This window comes from Cannabis sativa, chromosome 1 (assembly GCF_029168945.1).
Source record: "Cannabis sativa cultivar Pink pepper isolate KNU-18-1 chromosome 1, ASM2916894v1, whole genome shotgun sequence".
In the NCBI taxonomy this organism is placed as follows: domain Eukaryota; kingdom Viridiplantae; phylum Streptophyta; class Magnoliopsida; order Rosales; family Cannabaceae; genus Cannabis; species Cannabis sativa.
Window position 1 is genome coordinate 5481920 of NC_083601.1, and position 18648 is coordinate 5500567.

Genomic DNA, 18648 nt, shown 5'->3' on the forward strand with positions numbered 1-18648 from the left:
ATTTTTTGAGAGAAAAATCTGATACTTTTGAAGCTTTCCAAACTCTGTGTAAAATTTTTGTTATTTTTTTTTGTTATGTTTCATTATGTTCTTAGACACAATTTTTTGCTCTTAAGTGGTGATTAGTGCTTTTTGTGTCTTGGTGTGTTCTCTTGTTTATTATTTGCATTTTTTCTTTGGGGGGCATTTTTTGAAAAAATAAAAGAAAAAGGGGGGCATAATTTTTTTCGAATTCATTTTCGAATTTTCGAATCCTTGTATATATTTTTTCTTTTATTTTATGGAAACATGTTTTAATTGTATTTATTTTAGAATGTTTCCTTTATTTGTGGAGATTTGGTCTTTTTGGTGTTATAGGAAACTTGTACTTAAATAATTAATTTTATTTTTGGTTTCCTTTTTGGTGGCTATTTCGGATTTGGTGGGGTTTTTATTTCTTGGATTTTGTGGGAATATATGGTTTCCTTTTTTCATTTAAGGAAACATTGACCACATTTGAAAAACCTCTCTTTGGTTTCCTTTTTTTCTTTCCACGTAAGGAAGTTACCTTCCTTTTCAGTTTTTTTTATTTTGGGCATTTAAAATTGAAAGTTATATATTCTCAACTTCCCATAATCCCACGATCACCACTCTCTCTTCTCTTTTTATTTTTTCTCTCAAAGGTCTAACATTGTTCAAAGTGTAAGAGGGTTTGTGTTCTAGGGTTTCAAAGAAAAAATGGCCAAAACTAAGAATGCCCAACCATCCAAGAAGCCCACTCGTGGATCTGCGTCTGCTTCACCGGTGTCTCCGCCTGCGCCGCCTGCTCCAGCAACCGGAGCTTCTGGTTCGTCTTCTGCTCCGACGAAGTCTGCCAAGAAATCGAAGACCCAAGCTCGAAAATCAGTGGCAAAATTCTCATCTCCTCTTGTTGGTGCCTCTCCTATTGCTTCTCCAACACCTGGGTTGGGTGATCATGATGAATCCCATTCATCCGATCACACATTGTCGAAGTCCTCTTCTTCGAATGGTGCTCCTAATGTCGACCAAGCTTTGGTGACTTTGCCCACGGTGAGTTCTCGAACTAGGTCCAAGGTTTCCACTCCTTCTAAGCCTGAAGTGGTTAAACCTAAAATTGCATCTAAAGGGAAAAAGGTGGTTTCTTCATCTTCAAAGGCCAAAAATCTCAAGGAGAATCCCCCTTCGGTCTCTTCCTCGGATTCTGAACCAGAAGAAAGTGAGGAGGATCATGATTCAGAGGGCTTGTCCGATTCAAGTGAAGAGTTTGTGCCCAAAGATCTTCCTATTGTTGATGATTCTGGATCCGAGAGTGAAGAACCAGAAACTGAGCCAGTCACTACAGAATCTGTTCCAGTCCCTCCTGCTGTTCCAAAGAAGGACAAAGGAAAAAGGCCCATTGTCTCTAATCCTGTTCTTCCACAGAAAAGAAAGAGGTCCTCTGGTATTTCTCTTGATAACTTCAAGCCCCACTCTCATTATTTTTGTTATAATGATCATACTAGAGATATGAAATTCTATGAGAATAGGAATTTTACTGTGGAGAAAAATTTTAATGTTATTGCTCATAAGCCTTTTGGAGTGTATAACATGTTGAAAGAAAGACAATGGGTAGATACCTTGATCGGTTTTGATGGGTATGTGGATAGAATTGTGAAGGAATTTTATGCTAACATCACTGATGAGTTTCTCGATGAGGACTCTTTCATGTTTGGCAAAGTTTTTGTCAGAGGACACTGGTATTCCTTCACTGTAAAGGATGTTGCTGAGGCTCTCAATTTGCCAATGGGAATTGAGCCAACTGATGTGGAGTTTGATCGTCAAAAGGTGTTCGATTATCTCTCGGGTGATAATGAAATTGAACTCTCCGACACCATGCATATGTCTCAACTCACCTATCAACATGCTGCTCTCATGAGGTTTGCCCTATCCAATTGGTTTCCTTGCTCCAATCCGGTAAATGTTTCAAATGAACTTGCTTTCTTTTTATATAAAGTTTCAATTGGTGCTAAAATTGATTTGGCTGACATGATTTGGGAGCAAATTGTCTCTCTTCGAAAGGGTAAGAAACCTAGGCTCAATCTCATTTTTCCTCACTTAATCTATAAAATTTTATCTGATCAAGAGGAATTGATTCTTGAGAATGAATCAATTGAGATGCCTGCTGTTGGAACCACTTTCAAAATTCCTGAGAAGCCTCCTCAAGGAAAAGCTGCTCAAAGAAAGGCTCGGTCTGCCTCCCCTGGTCTTACAATTGATCCTGCTGCTGGATCTGCTTCCACTTCTGCTTCTACAGAAATGGCAGAATTTAACTTGCGTTTGGGAAGAATGGAGACAAGTCAGGCCTTGCTTCTTAGGAAGATGGACAGCATCATGAAATACTTCCGACCCAATGATGATGAATAAGTGGTTCAATCTTTTATCTTTTGCTTTTTATTAATGTTTATTTAAATCTATGACTTTGTTCTTGTTTGTTTTTGTTATCTTTGGCTCCTTGATAGACAAAAAGGGGGAGTAGTCATAGTTTTTTGGATTCATTGAACTCTTTGTTACAACTCTGGACCCTTGGTTTTAGGGGGAGTTGCTTGTTTGTGGTTTAACACTTTTCCATTTAAAAAGTTGTGTTCTTCGGTTTGTAAGCTTTTCCGTCCAAAAAAAAGTTCTATGTTTTATGTGTTAGAGAGCTTTCATGCAGGGGGAGTATTTTCTATACTCTTGTATCTTTAAAAAGCTATTTGCTTTGATTTCTAACACTTGATGCAGGTTTTCTCATAATAAAATGTTTTGTCAATCAAAGTGCCAAAGGGGGAGATTGTTAATTCCATTTTTGGCATATTTAATTGACAAAAATATTTTATTATTCTTTGTATAATTTCGGCTGGTATACTTTAATATGGTTTCCTATTTGGTGTATTCAAACTTGAAAGGAAAGTTGTCTAGCTTTCCTATTTTTGGAAAAAAGGTAAAAATGGTAAGTTTGGTTACCCATTTCGTTTTTATCTAACCAGCTGTGTAATCTGATCTTGTGTTGAGTTTCCCATTTTCTTAGATCAGGTTTCTTGAAGAGAAAACCGGAGCTAGACTTTCCTTTTCTATAAAAGGAAAGTTGTAGTTACTGCCCACGATTCTGTATGTGCAGAAACGGAAACTCCTGGACTGATTGAAGAATTATTTTAGGGAAGTTTCTAGTGGGTTGAGGTCTTGTTCAGACCGAATGTAAGCTGTCTATGAGATGTATATTCATTATAAATACATCTTATAGCTGCTAGGTTTTGTATCTCTTTCATACACTTAGAATTGCTTTCATATCTTAAGGAAAGAGTGTCTTTGTTTAGTACCTCTCTTGGTACCTCTCTTGTATCTTTGAATTTCATTCATATCTTTAGAAAAGAGAGTCTTTGATTTGTAGAGAAGAGTTGTTCTACTCTTACTCTGTTTATTTGTTGTTTGTATTGTCTTGAGTCTGTATTCAAGTCTACAACGAAGAAGAACATCAGTGCACCTTCGGGAGAAGGGTATTTACAAGCTTTCGGGAGATTGCTTTTGAAGTCTTGCATCGGGAGGATACAAGCACACAACCTTCGGGAGATGGTTGTATAGGCTTTCGGGAGATAGCCTTTAAGCCTTGAATCGGGAGGATTCAAGCACTCTTCAAGGTGATCGAAGGGAGTTCGAGCACTTGGAGTTTTATCAAGATTCGGTTAGTAGGTGGAATACATCAAGCTTGCGGCATACAATAAGAGGGAGTCTATTTATGCATAAGTCAATTACTTTGTATTTTTGATACCGATCTAATGAATCTTATCTCTGGGCGTGGCCCCGTGGACTAGTAACAATCTGAAAGGATTGTTGAAACCACGTACAAAAATCTTGTGTGTTTTTACTTTTATGCACTGTTTGTTTTTCTGGGTTTCTCTGGAGTTACAGAGTTGCATTCTGTAACTACAGAAAACTGTTTTCAGTACCAGTTTTATTATTCCGCATTTAATTAATCATTTAATTAAATAATCAAACTGGGAATATTAAAATACGGAATTTCAGTTCCTAATGAAAATGTTAGTATTGAGAATCAAAATGAAAGTGTTGATGTGGAAAATAGAGGTGATGTGCCTATTGAAAATGTTAATGTGAAAAATAATAGTGATGTGTCATTTAAAAATGATAATATGGAAAATCAAAATCATAATACTACAAATAGTGATGATGATCATTTGAATAATTCACTTAAAAACGAAGATGTTTTAGAGGATAATGATGATAACAATGCAGAACAATCAAACCCATTTGAACATTTGCTTGATATATTTGATCCAAGGAATTTGGATGTTCTTGATTCAAAAGTGATTGATTTATTAGTGTTGAAGGGTCCAAAAAGAGATTATTCTGTTATGAGTGGTTCTAAAATTAAATTTTCTAGACGATTCACTGCTAATTTGTATACTAGAGTTTTATCAAATGGAGAGAAGTGTGATCGAGATTGGCTTGTTTATTCAAAGAGTTAGATAGAGTATTTTGTTTTTGTTACAAAGTTTTTAAAAGTGGGATTGGTAGAGGCATGTTAACAAATAAAGGCTTTAGTGATTGGGCGCATATTGGTGAAAGACTTAAAGAGCATGAGATTAGAATGGAACATGTTAAAAATATGACCACTTGGTATGAATTGCGTCTAAGGCTTAAAAAGAATCAAACGATTGATAAAACTACTCAAAAACTAATTGAAAAAGAAAAAAGATCATTGGAAAAATGTTTTACTAAGAATTATTTTAATAGTGAAATTTCTTACTAAACATAACTTGGCCTTTTGTGGTTCTAATGAGAAATTGTATCAAAATAGTAATGGAAATTTTTTGGGCTTAATTGAAATGTTGGCAGAGTTTGACCCTATTGTCCAAGAACATGTTAAACGCATCACAAATGATGATATTCACAATCATTATCTTGGACATAACATCCAAAATGAGTTAATACTTTTGCTTGCTTCTGCAATCAAAACTGAAATCATTAAAAAAGTTAAACAAGCAAAGTATTTTTCTGTGATACTTGATTGTACTCCTGATGTTAGTCATCCAGAGCAGATGTCCTTAATATTGAGATATGTGGATGTTTCTTCACATTCGGTTAACATTGAAGAATCTTTTTTAGGATTTTTAAATGTGAATGATACAACTGGTCAAGGACTTTTTGATGTTTTACAAAATGAGTTGAAAAAACTTAATCTTGACATATTTGATGTGCGAGGACAAGGTTATGATAATGGATCAAATATGAAAGAAAAACATCAAGGTGTACAAAAAATTTTTTAGACATAAATTCAAGAGCCTTTTATACTCCTTGTGGATGTCATAGGCTTAATTTGACATTATGTGACAAGGCTGAATCATGTAGTAAAGCTAGAGATTTTTTTGGAGTTATCCAGCGCATATATACGATTTTTGCCAATTCTACTAAGAGATGGAAAATTTTGAAAGATAATGTGAAAGGATTGACTCCAAAATCATTGTCATCCACTCGTTGGGAAAGTCATGTAGATAGTGTTAAAGCTATAAGATTTCAAATATCAGACTTTAGAGAAGCTTTACTTGAAGTGTCAGAAAAAGATGAACTTGATTCTAAAATAAGAAGTGAAGCAAAATCCTTGGCAACAAATGAGCTTGGAGATTTTGAGTTTTTAATAGCAATTATTATTTGGTTTGAAATATTATCTGCTATTAATTTAGTTAGCAAGCTTTTACAATCAAAAGATATGCTTATTGATGTTGCTATGGAAAAAATAAAAGGGTTAATTTATTTTTTTGAAAAATATAGAGAAACAGATTTTTATGATACCTTGAATAGTGCTAAGAAAATTGCTATTGATATGAATATTGATCCATTTTTTTTCTCAAAGACGCACAATTATAAGAAAAAGACAATTTGATGAGAATTTAAATACCCCATCTATTGAGTTATCAGGAGAAGAATCTTTTAGAATTAATTTTTTTTTTTACCTTGTTGATCAAGCCATTGTTTCTCTTACTAAGCGATTTGAACAATATGAAGAATATGAAAATATTTTTGGTTTCTTGTTTACTTCTGATGAGCTCCAATCATTAGACAATACATGTTTGAAGTCTTGTTGTAGTCATTTTGAAAAGGCATTGAAACATAATGAACAATATGATATTGATGGAAATGAATTATATGTGGAGTTAAAGTTATTAAGAGAAATCTTGCCTAGGGAAAAAATGAGAGCTATTGATATATTGAAATTTTTGAAAGGTGTAGATTGTTTTCCTAATACAATTATTGCGTACAGAATTTTATTGACTATTCCTGTGACAGTTGCTTTTGCAGAAAGAAGTTTTTCAAAATTGAAGTTGTTGAAGTCCTACCTGTGGTCTACCATGTTACAAGAAAGACTTAATGGATTAGCATTGATCGCAATTGAAAATGATGTTTTAGAAACTGTAAAATATGAAGAGATGGTTGATGAATTCGCTTCAAAAAGTGTACGAAGAATGGCCTTTTTTAAATAGAAGGTCGATACTTAAAGTTGTAATGAAATAAATAACAATTATTATAATAAAATAGTTTTTTTTATTAGGGGCCTAAAATTTAAGATTGGAACAAGGCCTCCAAAATATTTAAGACGGCCCTGCCAATTATCCATCTCCAACTCCTCATATCAATGTTGTTGTTGCATCTTCTACTGTCCTGCCCGAGTCCAATTCACCTGCTGACAATCGACTCTCCTCAATTTTCAATAAAAGATAACTTACAACTTCTGGGGGTAATGTCAGGAATGTTTTGAAGAGATGTCGCACCAAAGCTCCACCTTTAACAGACTGCACCAACGTTTCCTCGCACCAGAAACCAGATTCGTCTTATGAATTCTCGGGTAACTCATTGATGGATGCTGGCAGTGATGCTTCTTTGGCGAAGGCTGAATCTCAGCCTCGTTAATCGCCATGAAAATTGTTTGTTGGAATGCTCGGGGCTTGAGCAATCCGAGAGCATTCCGTCAACTTCGTTTGCTCATCTCTCATCATTGTCCTGATGTTGTTTTTCTTATGGAGTCTATGCTTAGATTAGGGTCTATTACTAAATTTCGTAATGTACTAAAGTTTCATAACGGTATTGAAGTTCCTAGAGTTGGTCTTAGTGGGGGTCTTTTATTTCTTTGGAAAACTAATGTTAATGTAACGATTCTTAATTATGGTATAAACTTTGTTGACTGTTATATGGGTTTTGTGGATGGTTCTTCTTGGCACTTTTCTGGTTTTTATGGGGCTCCTTCTGTTTCTCAGAGGCGGTTCACTTGGGAATTGCTTAAAAAATTAAAAGATTCAGCTCCTTCATTTTCTTGGCTTGTCATGGGAGATTTTAATGAAGTACTTTCACAAAATGATAAACTTGGCAGGCCGTTGCGCTGTGAAAATCAGATTGATGCATTCAGAAATGCTGTTGATTATTGTGGTTTGCATGAGCTTCATTTTGAGGGAGATAGATACACCTGGCATAATAAACACTCTCAAGCTTCCAATGTTAAAGAAAGACTTGATTATGGTTTTACTAATCATTATTGGGTTGATTCCTTCATTACTCCATCTGTTACTCACTTGGATTTTTTTGGATCCGATCATAGAGCATTGCTTCTCTCGGTCACCTCTGCTAATGACCAGCCTGTACAGAAATTTAAGTCAAGGTTCAGATTTAAAAAACTTTGGCTGCAAGAGGACCAATGTCATGATATCATCTCACAAAATTGGAAGAGTTCATCTATTAATCCAACTGATCAAGTGTTGCAGAACCTTTCCAGTTGTGCCACTAATCTTCAGCTTTGGCATCGTTCAAAATTTGGTGATTTACCAAAAAAAATCAGAATCTCCCAAGGTAAAGTTGCGGCTCTTAACAATATACATGACACAAGTGTTGAACATTTTGAAGAGCTCAAAATGAGTGAGACTATCCTAGATGAATTACTTTCTCAAGAAGAGGAATATTGGAAGCAAAGATCAAGAGTCTCTTGGCTGCGTTCGGGTGACTCAAACACCAAATTTTTCCATCAAAAAGCTTCAAGTAGGCGGTCTAATAACTCCATTCGAATGTTGACTGATGTGCATGGTGTTGAGAACACATCACTTGATGCCATTGCAAACATTGTGCAAAATTATTTTTATGATATATTCACTACTGAAGGCTATGATGCTGCTGCTATTCAACATGTGATCTCAACTGTTCCTTGTGTTATCACTACTGAAATCAACCAAGCTCTAACCCGACCATACACTGCTACTGAAGTCTACGAAGCACTCTCCTCCATGAAATCGGATGGCAACCCCAGTATTGATGGTATGTTCGTCATGTTCTACATCAATTATTGGGAAATTATTGGTGATCTTGTTACTCAAATGGTTCTCAGAATTTTGAATGAGGGGGGAGATCCTTCTAGTTTTAATCAAACAGTCATTACTTTGATTCCAAAGGTGAAGAAGCCGACTTTCATGACCCAACTGCGTCCCATAAGTCTTTGCAATGTTCTTTATAAATTGGTATCAAAGTCAAGTGTGCTGAGGTTGAAGCCGTTTATTAGTGAAGCAATTTCTGAATCTCAAAGTGCATTTATTCAATCTCGTCTCATCACAGATAATGTACTTGTTGCCTTTGAACTTCTTCATTCTCTTAAACACTTGAAAAGGGGAAAGGAGGGTTATGCTGCCATCAAATTAGATATGAGCAAAGCTTTCGATCGGGTCGAATGGCATTTTCTTCAGCATATGATGCTAGCTCTGGGTTTCCATCCATCTATGGTAGATCTTATTCAGAAATGTATTCGGAGTGTCTCATGCTCATTTCTTATTAATGGTTTGGTCCAAGAAAGTGTTCATCCATGTTAGGCTATTTTTAGCCTAAGTTTTGGGTCACATTTTATAGTTATTTTTCTTCTTTATTATTATTTTTGGAATAGAATTACGCTTGTTTTCTTTGATTTCAGGTTTCAACACTTGGAATGTATAAATTGGACAAATTTCAGAAAACAGTGATCTATAAAATAGAGAAAATTTTAAAAGAGAATAAAGCTGAAACTTCAAGCCTAAATTCGACTATGTTCGGGTCATATTTTGGAAAACGTCAAAACATAAAAGTTTTAGATCTCTTTCTTATCTTTCCAACGCATCTTGAATCAGCCCATTTGGAGTTCGTATGAGAAAGTTATGCCCATTTTACTAAAAGATGTCGAAGCTGAAAATTCCATCTCGCCGCGGCGAGAATTACATGGCCGCGGCTAGAAAGTCTGGGCAGAAACGTAGTTTTTTGATGCACTTTTGGCCGCGGCGAGACCACTTTTGGCCGCGGCGAGAGTCCGTACTGTCAGGGGTATTTTTGTCCGACGAACCCTAAAAATTAGATATAAATAGAAAACTGCGATTGGAAGTCAGGGGAAGCGATTTGGAACCCTAAAACACAGCAGAAAGAGGCAAGAAGAGCAAAGGAAATCAAAGTGAAGATCCAGATTCATCCACCAACAGTTTCTTTCTCTATTCCTCTTTAATTTATTTATGTTGAATATTGCTTTAGGAATGGTTATGGATTTGTTTCTGAACTAAATTTCTCATTTAGGGAGGATGATGATTGTTGTTTAATGTTTTGCCTAGTTAATGTTTAATTACCATTCCTCCATTCTTGTTTGTGAAATTATCTTAATTTGTGCTTAATTTCATGTTTAAGATTGATCACCTTGTGCATGCTCTATGATCTCAATTCGAAATCTGAAAAGTGAGAATTGAGAATGCTAAAATTAAGATAATCGATGTTCTATGTGAAACGAAAGTATTTGCATGACTTATGTGACGAGTAGATTATTACTTAATGCTGATTTCATGTTAGTTTAATTAAGGAATTAATTAGATAACATGTGATTTAGAATCTAGAAGATCTGAAAGGAGCTAGGTTATTTCATAATCTGTCATTCACTTCAAGAATAGGATAGTAATTAAGCATTAACGATTTGGGTAAACAACAACAGGATTCTCCTCCCTATTATCTCATCTTGCTCAACTTTCAATTGTGTTATTAAGTTTTCTGGATTACTTTCATATTTTACTGTTTTTAAATCATAATTGCTTTCGATTTGCCGAATAGAATCATAAGTATAATTTAGTGGTATTTAATCCAATTCCCTGTGGGATCGACCTCACCTGTGTGAGATTTACTACTTGATTGCGTATACTTGCGTAGCGTTTATAAAATTTCAGCAACAAGTTTTTGGCGCCGTTGCCGGGGAATTGTTAAAGATTAATATTACATAAAATTATACTAACTTCTACTTTGGTTCTTTTTGCTTATTTCTAATCTGTTTCTTTTAGATTAATTTTTGTAATATTATTAAAAATTAAATTTTGTTCTAATTTGGTTTTACTTTTTAGTTTTAGTATTAATTTTGTTGTTTCAATTTTTTATCTTTTTAGTATTAATTTAGTTTTATTTTTCTTTTAATTTTACTAATGTGTTACTTATGAGTTTGACCTGCAAGATAAATTCAGATGCTATATCTTGAGGATTTTGCCCAACAACACAATGAACCATTCTATTCTGCTTGGAGGAGATTTAAAGAGCTTGGAGAGAGATGTTATCCCACTTTCTCAAGTGGATGTTTTACGTGGCTCTTTTATAATGGACTTAATGATGAAACAAGAAGTTGGGTTAATTATGGAGCAGAGGTCACTGGAGCGCCTCTATTAATGAGAGGCTATGACGTAATAGATCTATTGAATGATATGGCAGAATTTGATTACGACTGGCATTGGGATCCATCACTTCAGGGTTGGAGTCACCAATACCCACCTTATTGCCCAAATTCATCCCAACAAACTGAAAAAGAGGAGCAACTACTATCACTTCTACAATCACTTCCAGGAGAGATTAACCGCTTAACTGACATGGTGAGATCCTTATGTGATAATTCAATGACTCATGATTCAGAATGTAATAACTCCAATGATGAAAGTTATGAGAGTTGTTGGTACAATGAAGAAGGCTCATTATTTGAATACAAGGAAGATAATGAGCCTACAATTGAAGATCAAGATCCTTGTGAAGAGGAACTCATTGAATATGAAATCACAAGTGAGGGTATGGATAGCCAAGTGGAGAGTGGGCAACAAGAAGAAGGGTTGTTAGATGAAAGTGTAGAAACTGTGACATTGGAGGATGAAGAAGAACATGGCATCATTGATTCAACTTCATCAATGATATTGACTAATAAACCACCAATGAATTCATATATTTCATCAACACCATATTATATCCTCTACAAGCTACAAAAGGCATCTCCCCAAGCACATCATCCAAAGTCTTATGTTGTTGGTGCTGATTTTAGTTCAAACTCATCACTTGCCAAGCTTGAAGGCAAGTACAACAACAATTTTTAAGTTGTCTTGCATGACGCTTATTACGGGCGTCAACCGCTTATTGATGTGGCACTCAGGTAAGTTTCCTTTCCTTTTTCTTTAATGTCACATTGGGGACAATGTGCATTTTTAGTTTGGGGGGGGAACTTAAATTTTTTCGCGCGTTTATTTGTTTTAAGTTTAGTTTGTTTTAGTTTTTTTTTTTAGTCTTGTGTGATAGCTAAATTGAAAGATTGATTGAATTGTTGTTATTCACTTGTGCAATGGATTAAAACATAACTGTGTGCTTGACTTGCAACTGTTTGAATTAAGATGGATGTGTGCTAGGAAGTGATTCATGTAGATTTAAAACATTTGCTATTCTCATATATCACCTCTGTTCTATTTGGTTTGTGGAATGATTGATTGTACATGGAATAGAATTTGTTTGACATACTCTCTTGAAGCGAAATCCTTGATTTTTTTTTTGTTTGGAAAGTGATTTAGGCAAGTTTTCTTTGGAACGATTGAGCCTTTCAAGCCTACCTAGAAATTTTTACCATAGTATACCCAAAGTTGAGCCTTAGCCTGTTTTAAAAATTTTTCACCACTTAACTGAGCTGAATTCGTATCTTAAACTCTTTTCACCCTGAACATACCTTATTATGCCATGAGCCTTGAAGCAAGTTTGGGGGGATAAGTGCTGTAAGTGGAAAAATAAAGTGTAGGAATGAGAGATTGAGAAAAAAAGAAGAAAGAAGAAAAAATGTCTTCTTGAAGAAAAAAAAAGTTAAGAAAATTATGAGGTACACACATAAGAAAAATTGCAATCTCTTATTTCTATTTTTGGGATATATGGGAAGAAAGCAAAATAAATGTCTAGGCTTGCTTGGTTAATAGTGCTTATGGTATAGTATAGCCTAAATGACTTCTCACCTACCCATGTACCTAAGCCATGCGATGTTAACCGAAAAAGACCTATTGATTCCAAATAGAAATTTGTCAACATTAGTGGAGAGAGGTATGTCATCCAAACTTATTGAACATGGGTTAGCGGAATGTCGGAAAGTGTATAATGGTTGTGATATGAATGTCAAAAGCGATGTTTTGTGCCTGTATGAATTGCTTACTTCTGAATTATGCATCCAAGTTAGTTCGTAGAGTTATTGAGTTGAAATTCTGGTTATTGATATGCTTGAAGTTGTGCAGGTGGTAGTGGGAGTTCAATCAATTGAAGGTTTAGTTATCGATTGCATTGTTTAATTTCAGTTTGAGTTTTAGATTTACTCGAGGGCGAGTAAAGATTCAGTTTGGGGGAATTTGTTAGGCTATTTTTAGCCTAAGTTTTGGGTCACATTTTATAGTTATTTTTCTTCTTTATTATTATTTTTGGAATAGAATTACGCTTGTTTTCTTTGATTTCAGGTTTCAACACTTGGAATGTATAAATTGGACAAATTTCAGAAAACAGTGATCTATAAAATAGAGAAAATTTTAAAAGAGAATAAAGCTGAAACTTCAAGCCTAAATTCGACTATGTTCGGGTCATATTTTGGAAAACGTCAAAACATAAAAGTTTTAGATCTCTTTCTTATCTTTCCAACGCATCTTGAATCAGCCCATTTGGAGTTCGTATGAGAAAGTTATGCCTATTTTACTAAAAGATGTCGAAGCTGAAAATTCCATCTCGCCGCGGCGAGAATTACATGGCCGCGGCTAGAAAGTCTGGGCAGAAACGTAGTTTTTTGATGCACTTTTGGCCGCGGCGAGACCACTTTTGGCCGCGGCGAGACCACTTTTGGCCGCGGCGAGAGTCCGTACTGTCAGGGGTATTTTTGTCCGACGAACCCTAAAAATTAGATATAAATAGAAAACTGCGATTGGAAGTCAGGGGAAGCGATTTGGAACCCTAAAACACAGCAGAAAGAGGCAAGAAGAGCAAAGGAAATCAAAGTGAAGATCCAGATTCATCCACCAACAGTTTCTTTCTCTATTCCTCTTTAATTTATTTATGTTGAATATTGCTTTAGGAATGGTTATGGATTTGTTTCTGAACTAAATTTCTCATTTAGGGAGGATGATGATTGTTGTTTAATGTTTTGCCTAGTTAATGTTTAATTACCATTCCTCCATTCTTGTTTGTGAAATTATCTTAATTTGTGCTTAATTTCATGTTTAAGATTGATCACCTTGTGCATGCTCTATGATCTCAATTCGAAATCTGAAAAGTGAGAATTGAGAATGCTAAAATTAAGATAATCGATGTTCTATGTGAAACGAAAGTATTTGCATGACTTATGTGACGAGTAGATTATTACTTAATGCTGATTTCATGTTAGTTTAATTAAGGAATTAATTAGATAACATGTGATTTAGAATCTAGAAGATCTGAAAGGAGCTAGGTTATTTCATAATCTGTCATTCACTTCAAGAATAGGATAGTAATTAAGCATTAACGATTTGGGTAAACAACAACAGGATTCTCCTCCCTATTATCTCATCTTGCTCAACTTTCAATTGTGTTATTAAGTTTTCTGGATTACTTTCATATTTTACTGTTTTTAAATCATAATTGCTTTCGATTTGCCGAATAGAATCATAAGTATAATTTAGTGGTATTTAATCCAATTCCCTGTGGGATCGACCTCACCTGTGTGAGATTTACTACTTGATTGCGTATACTTGCGTAGCGTTTATAAAATTTCAGCAACAATCCAAGTCGAGGGATTAGACAAGGGGATCCCCTATCCCCTTATCTATTTATTATATGTGCTGAAGGTTTATCAAGACTTTTCCAACATGAAGAGGCAAATGGCAATCTACAAGGTTTAAAAGTTTCTCGTGGTGCTCCAAGTGTGTCCCACTTGTTCTTTACCGTTGACAGCTTGGTCTTATGTCGTGCAAATTCGCGCTCTACAACAACCATTAAAACTTTTATTGATCTATATTGTCGTGCTTCAGGTCAAAAGGTGAATGTTGATAAGTCTGTCTTATCTTTCTCTCCAAACACACTCCCTTCAATCCAAACAAATTTGCATCAGATCCTTCTAATGCCCATCCAACCATGTCATGAGCGTTACTTGGGTTTGCCATCCTATTCTGGAAGAGACAAAAAGGTCTTATTTAGAGAGATTAAAGAAAAGCTGTGGAAGAACTTATCAGCATGGCAAGAGCAACTTTTTTCAATTTGTGGTAAGGAAGCTCTCCTAAAAGTTGTTGCCCAATCTATTCCGATGTATGCTATGAGTTATTTCCGTCTATCAAAATCTCTTATTAATCAAATAGAGGTGATGATGAATAAATTTTGGTGGCGTTCAAATTCATCTGGTTCGGGAATTAAGTGGAAGACTTGGTCGGTTCTTTGGAAACCAAAAGTTAAAGGTGGCTTGGGTTTTAAGAGTTTCATACACTTTAATCAGGCTCTCTTAGCTAAACAAGCATGGCGCATCTTTTCCAATCCGAATTGCCTACTCAGCCGAATTCTCAAAGCAAGGTACCATAGTCACTCATCCTTTTAGGATGCTGGTCATGGCTCTTATCCTTCACTTACTTGGCAAGGGATTTTTTGGGGAAAAGAATTGCTCTTAAAAGGATTAAGATGGAAAGTTGGAGATGGTCAAAGCATAACTTGTAGATATGATCCCTGGTTACCTGGTGTTACTAATTTTCAACCTTTAGTGGTAACCGACATTGACTTGCATTTAAAGGTGTCTTCTCTGATCACACCAGAGAGGATTTGGAATATTGATTTGCTGAATTCATATTTCATTCCTTCAGACATTGAGAGGATTCTTAGTATTCCATTGACTATTTCCTCTTCCTGTGACAAGCTCATCTAGCACCATGAAAGTAACGGCTGCTACGCAGTTAAATCAGGGTACTTTTTGGCTACCAATCTTGAGGAACAACAACCTAGCATCTCGGGTATGCAATCTCAGCAATGGTGGAAAAAATTCTGGAAGTTAAACTTACCTTCGAAGGTTCGAATTTTTCTTTGGCGAGCCATTCACGATTATCTCCCTGCTACTGCTATTTTGTTTCACAGACACATTGCGGAGTCCCCTTGTTGTCTGTTATGCAAAAGTGAGAGTGAAACAATAATGCATGCTTTATTCTACTGCCACAGACCTAAGCACATATGGAAGGACTCATCTTTTCCTCTTGGCAATATCCTCGCAAGTGGTATGACATTAAAAGAGTGCTTGCTCCATATTTCTACTATTTGGTCTGACACAAAAATTGAGCAATTCATCACTATATTGTGGCATATCTGGAATGAAAGGAATAATGGAAAGCATGGTAATAAAATTAAGCCTCATGAAATGGTTTTATACTTTGCTTTGTCTTTCTTGGAGGAGTTTCAAGCTGCTCAACAGTCACGGTCGAAGGCATCTTCTAGCTCGAATTCCTCTTCCATGGCTGCCACCACCTCTGATTTGGATTGGATGAATCCACCCTCGGGAAGACTCAAATTAAATGCTGATGCACCAGTAAATCGGGCCTCTAACACTACTGGTTGTGGAGCAATATTGAGAGACTCAAATGGTGATATCTTAGCAGCTTTTTCTAAGTCTATCACAGGTACTTTTAGGCCTGAAATATTGGAGGCTTTAGCTCTAATGTATGCTTTGCAATGGCTGATGGATAATCATCTAAATGTTCACATATTAGAGACTGACTCCCTACTCGTGGTTAATGGATTAAAGTCATCTACGGCCTCAGTTTCTGATTTCAATTGTCTCTTGTTAGACATTTCACATCTTGTGTCCAATTTTCCTGGAATGTAGATTTCTCATGTGTATAAATCTGCTAATACGGCTGCTCATTTGTTAGCGAAGTATGCTCTTTCGGTGGACACTGTTTGTTCTTGGTTGGAGGAAATTCCTCCCCGTTAAATGCTTATTGTATTAATTTAATATAATTTGCATTTTCATCTTAAAAAAAAAAGTGTTGTTGGTGAAATTTGGTAACAACATATAAATGCAAGTATCTATTTTGATTAGCAAGTACTCGAGTAATTAATATGAATAGTAATAAAATCCACACATAAAGGTTTCTAATGGCTCAAAAAATATTGCAATGCTCACTGTTACGGTTAACTCTTTTGACATAATTTTATATAGTTTTTTATGAAACAATTTATCAACACCAAATATGGGCCAATTCCAATATAGTCGTAAACGCATTAGAGTTTGAAATGTATTGAGTACCCATAGAATAAGTGATGTCTTAACAAACAAACATAAATTCGATAGATACATTATATACAATCGTAATGTATATTATTAAGCATTAAAATGTGGCTTTGTGTTGTCAATTAAGAACTAAAGTAGACCAATGTCCCACCCAATTTTAAAGATACAATTTCAAAAGAATGTTTATTTAGTAACATTATTAATCATTATCGTTTTATAAACTTTGAAAATCAAAGGCAATACCGACAAAAATCTCAATTCAAAATTCAACTTTCCCTCTTATTATTATAGTTTGTCCACTTGAACAAAATATCTGAAACTTTCTTTGAATATTTTCTTAAGAATCTAAAGCATTTTATAATAAAAGATAATATGGAGTGGACCGTCCATGATAGGTCCAATAATAAGCCGAGTTTTTAAACGCTATTAGGCTTCAGCCACTCACGTTCATTTTCTCTAGAAAGACCACGTTAATACTATGGACCCGCCACACACTGGATAAACTTACTCAAGGACGTGAGGAGGACCAGCTCTGCCAAGTGCCAAAGCTTGGACCGCTTCAGGATTCGCTACTATTTACACATACGGTATAGATCATGCGCGCGTCACGATACTTTAGAACCTCGCGCGTGGGCCAGAGTTTTCAAAATTTGAAAACGATCAAGTCAAAAACAGAAAGTAATAAAAATAATAAAATTACATTAAATATGGAATTTCATAGCAAAGTTAGAAAAATATAGCATTTATAGGTTTGCCACTCTTCTATAGCATTTTTTCACATTTAAGATTTTTTGTGGTATTTGATATGTCATATTTTATGTTTTTGTTTTTAGCTTAATTAGTTTTATTTTTTTAAAAAAATTTATTTTACATTTACATTTAAGGGTTTCTTTTTATTTGGAAAATTTACACCAAATACTACATTTTTTTTTCAAACATTACATTTTTAATTTGACATGAACATTTTACTTTAATTCTTTTCTTAATTTTTTTTTCTTTTTTACGGAGTTTTACTTATTGAAGCTTCAAAAAGTTTTTTTTTGTCTTTTTTATATATTTTTTGGTCAATTTTGGCTCTCTTTTTTCTTTTCAATTTTTAAGTCAGTTGCTACTTTTTTTTTCTTTCTTTATCTTATATCTCTCTATTTTCTTTTTCTAATTTCTCTTTGTGTCTCTTTTTTTTTCTAATATTTTTTCTCAAACTAATTTTTTTCTCTTAATATATCTAATAAGTGTACATTTTTATATTTTTTTTTTTTACAAAAATTAAACTTGTATTTATTTAAACTACTATTTATTTTTTTTGTTAAAAACTAATTATTCCATTAAAAACAGCAGGAAAAAAAAACCAGTTTTATCAACATCATCCTGAAAAAAAAAATAATATAAAAAATCATAATCTAAAAAGAATCCAAACTTTAAAAACTAGTTTCATCAACATTGAAAGAAACTAATAATTTCATTTAAAGAATAAAAAAAATAGCTTCATCAACAAGATAATGAAAAAAATTACAATCTAAAAACGATACTAAGTTTAAAAACCAGTTTCATCAATATTAAAAGAAATGAATTATTTCATTAAAAGAGGCAAAAAAATTAGTTTCATCAATAACATAATAAAAAATACACAATGCCTAATAACTAAACTGTTATAAACGATACTAAATTTAAAAACCAGTTTCGAACATATAAATTTTATATCAATACCTAATAATCAAACTTCTAACTTCATTCTTTATTTTGGCATTTAATTTTTTATTTGCTTGCTCAAAAATTAAAGTTAATTTAAACATACAATATGCAGCAAATATAACAAAGAGAATCATAAATTAAAATAACAGAGAAAAAAAAGAAACAAAGAAAATTAAAGAGACAAAAATGCAATAAAAACCATAAAAGAATAACAAAAAAAAAAACACTGGAATGTGAGAAACCAGTTAGTAAAACAACCAAAATAAAAACAAACAAATAAAAACCAAATTCTTGAAATAAATTAATAAAAAATTGAATAAAACTCAATTATAAACAACAATAAAAAAAAATCAGTTGTAAAAAACTAGTTACTTAAAAAAAAACCAGTTATGAAA

The 18648-nt window shown here is 34.2% G+C and overlaps 1 protein-coding gene and 1 pseudogene across 1 annotated transcript; both read left to right on the forward strand.

Moving 5' to 3' along the window:
- Positions 1-717: 717 nt before the first annotated feature.
- On the forward strand, positions 718-4499 carry LOC133033553 (uncharacterized). The gene is made up of 2 exons (XM_061108406.1): positions 718-826; positions 4039-4499. The coding sequence occupies exons 1-2, from the start codon at positions 718-720 to the stop codon at positions 4497-4499; spliced, it is 570 nt and encodes a 189-aa protein (XP_060964389.1).
- LOC115703725 (uncharacterized) lies at positions 4364-6575 on the forward strand (annotated as a pseudogene).
- Positions 6576-18648: the final 12073 nt, after the last annotated feature.